This window comes from Ceratina calcarata, unplaced genomic scaffold (genome assembly GCF_001652005.2).
Source record: "Ceratina calcarata isolate Rehan_Ccalc_2016 unplaced genomic scaffold, ASM165200v1 scaffold125.2, whole genome shotgun sequence".
NCBI lineage: Eukaryota > Metazoa > Arthropoda > Insecta > Hymenoptera > Apidae > Ceratina > Ceratina calcarata.
In genome coordinates, this window is record NW_017133516.1 from 107272 (window position 1) to 110240 (window position 2969).

At 40.9% G+C, this 2969-nt stretch overlaps 2 protein-coding genes across 2 annotated transcripts; one reads left to right on the top strand and one right to left on the bottom strand.

Moving 5' to 3' along the window:
* The first annotated feature begins 8 nt into the window (after nt 1-8).
* LOC113464661 (uncharacterized) lies at nt 9-1075 on the top strand. The gene is made up of 3 exons (XM_026815615.1): nt 9-474; nt 592-828; nt 1055-1075. The coding sequence occupies exons 1-3, from the start codon at nt 160-162 to the stop codon at nt 1073-1075; spliced, it is 573 nt and encodes a 190-aa protein (XP_026671416.1). The 5' UTR covers nt 9-159.
* A 372-nt stretch (nt 1076-1447) lies between these two features.
* On the bottom strand, nt 1448-2693 carry LOC108627354 (uncharacterized). Its single transcript, XM_018028557.1, has 2 exons — nt 2166-2693; nt 1448-1561 (listed from the first exon to the last, which is right to left on the bottom strand). Exons 1-2 carry the CDS (start codon nt 2691-2693, stop codon nt 1448-1450), a joined length of 642 nt encoding a protein of 213 aa, XP_017884046.1.
* Between the last annotated feature and the right edge of the window lie 276 nt (nt 2694-2969).

Consider the following 2969-nt stretch of genomic DNA (forward strand, 5'->3'; position numbering starts at 1 on the left):
ACGATCGGAGGATTTGGAGGATCACGATCCACAAAAAGATACTTACACCTGCTAGTCGATCACTTTACCAGATATGCATATATCTTGACTTCAAAAACCCAGAATTCAGGAGACTTTATAAAATTAATTAGTAAAGTGTGTGATAACAATAAAATTGGAATGATCCTATCAGATCAATACCCTGGTATCAACTCGAAAGAGTTTAAAAAGTTCCTAAATAATAATGGAATACCAATCATTTTCACAGCAATAAATTCACCATTCTCGAACGGCCTAAATGAAAGGCTAAACCAGACACTGGTGAATAAAATAAGGTGCAAAATGAACGAAACAGAGAAGAAATCAGTGTGGACTACAGTAGCACAAATTTGTACAGAAAAATACAATGAAACGGAACACACAGTCACAGGATTTGCGCCAAAATATTTATTGCAAGGAAAAAATTTGTCAATTTTACCACACGAACTTAAAGAGGTAATAATTGATAATAACTTATCTCAAGATAGACAAATAGCGGTACGAAACACAATTAAATCACACAATTATAATAAAACCCAATTCGATAAACATAGAAAGGAACACGAATTTCAGGTTGGTGACTTAGTATTTGTTGAAAACGGAAATCGACTAAATAGAAAAAAACTGGATGAGTTAAAAATTAGACCATTCCAAATAATAGATAAAATGTCGCAATCAATTTATAAAATAGATACAGGACACAAAAAATCAGAATCTAATCTGTACCACATTACAAAACTCACATCAATCTTAAGCGGAAACACACAAAAAGAAACCATCGAAACACATATAATCGGAGTGGCGGATACAGTACTTCCCCAGGGGGGGAGATGTAAAGAAAGTTGTATTTCTTTAATTCAAAATTAGCGCTCTCTCGAGCACACGCGATGATAGCAGGTTTATGACCGGAAGCTGATAGGGGAAAATAATCAAAGCCAAAGTGTGCATTAAATAAAAGTGTGATCTTTAACCAATTTGTAAAGAGGAAAGGACACGAGAAGAATATTAACTTTAAATGTCGTTTCTCCTATTACAGGTGAGAACTATAGACTTTTAGTTTTAAGATCTTTAATAGTTTGTAAATAATAAATAAAACTCTGTCACGGAGCATATCGTCTCCGTCCCCGCGTAACCGCGCAACCCGTCCGACACGGCGAGACTCCCGGAGTCGCCGCTAGGCGGCGCCGGCCGGGAGGCCTTCTCACAACCACGATCCCGGCGCGCGCCTTAATAAGGCCGCCTCAAACCCGTAGCGAGCACTTCGATTACTGTGGCAGAAAGCTGGCACACGACCAAGTAAGTAATCAAGTCAACCGACGGTGTGGGAGCTTCCGTCGGTATAGGGATACGACGCACTTAGTAAAATAAGTGATTTTTGCAAAACCTCTGTTTGAGGGAAGGAACCTCCAGTCGTGAGGCCGTGCCTACCTCAAACACAGTCGCTCTTGTCACTACGCGTAGTGACAAGAGCGACTNATAAAATAGATACAGGATACAGAAAATCAGAATCTAATCTGTACCACATTACAAAACTCACACCAATCTTAAGCGGAAACACACAAAAAGAAACCATCGAAACACATATAATCGGAGTGGCGGATACAGTACTTCCCCAGGGGGGGAGATGTAAAGAAAGTTGTATTTCTTTAATTCAAAATTAGCGCTCTCTCGAGCACACGCGATGATAGCAGGTTTATGACCGGAAGCTGATAAGGGAAAATAATCAAAGCCAAAGTGTGCATTAAATAAAAGTGTGATCTTTAACCAATTTGTAAAGAGGAAAGGACACGAGAAGAATATTAACTTTAAATGTCGTTTCTCCTATTACAGAAACTCAGTTAAGTTTTTATTCGTGGGCCGATCTTCGAATAAGATTTATAATAAGTAATTTATTATATATATATACAGGGTGTCCCAGAACTAGTGTTAGGCCTTGAAATGGGGAGGAGCCATGGTGATTTTAAACGACTTTTTTCTTTGCAAAAAAGTTGTCCGACGCGTGGTTGTCGAGTTATTAACAAAAATTACCAACCAACCAGAGCGTTCGTATACGAGGCGGGCAGGAGCGCGATAACCGCCTCATGTGTTGCCGCGGCCCGTATGCCACGCTCGTGACGGAAACATGGGATTAAAACTTTGACGGTTACCTCATCGTTATCAGATTCCTCTTGCGATATTACATTTTGTTCTAGCTCGCAATTCGTTATATACGCCGGTTTTATTCTGTCTAACGCTATCTTTACACTTTTATTGTTAATTTTTAGCGTAAAATACTTTTCGTCGCGTTTTTCGACTTGGAAGGGTCCATCGTAGGTTTGTTGCAATGTGCCTCTTACAGCGTCATGACGAACGAATACAAATGGAGACGAGGAAAGTTCTTTGAAAACGAACGTTTTCTTCGCACCATGTCTCGACGCTGGTACAGGTCGCAGTTTCTGAATATGTTCACGCATTTGGTTTGCGAACTCCGAACTACCTTCCTTACTACTTTCGATAAAAAATTCTCCGGGTAAACGTATACCTGCACCGTACACCATTTCGGCCGCGGTGGCCTTCAGGTCCTCTTTGTACGCCATGCGGATTCCAAGGAGAATTATAGGTAGCCGATCCACCCAATTTTCCTTCTCATGGCATTTTATGGCAGCCTTTAATTGCCGATGCAGTCTTTCGACCATGCCATTAGCTTGCGGGTGGTATGCCGTTGTGCGAAGGTGTAATGCACCTAACAGACGGGTAAGCTCCTTAAATAACTGGGACTCGAACTGACGACCTTGATCTGTCGTTATTCTTAATGGAATGCCAAAACGAGAGATCCAGGCACCCATTAGAGCTTTTGCCACTGTTTCCGCATCTATTTCTTTCAACGGCACTGCTTCAGGCCATCGCGAGAACCTATCTATAGCTGTTAAGACGTATTTGAAACCTTGCGAGCAAGATATCGGTCCTACGAG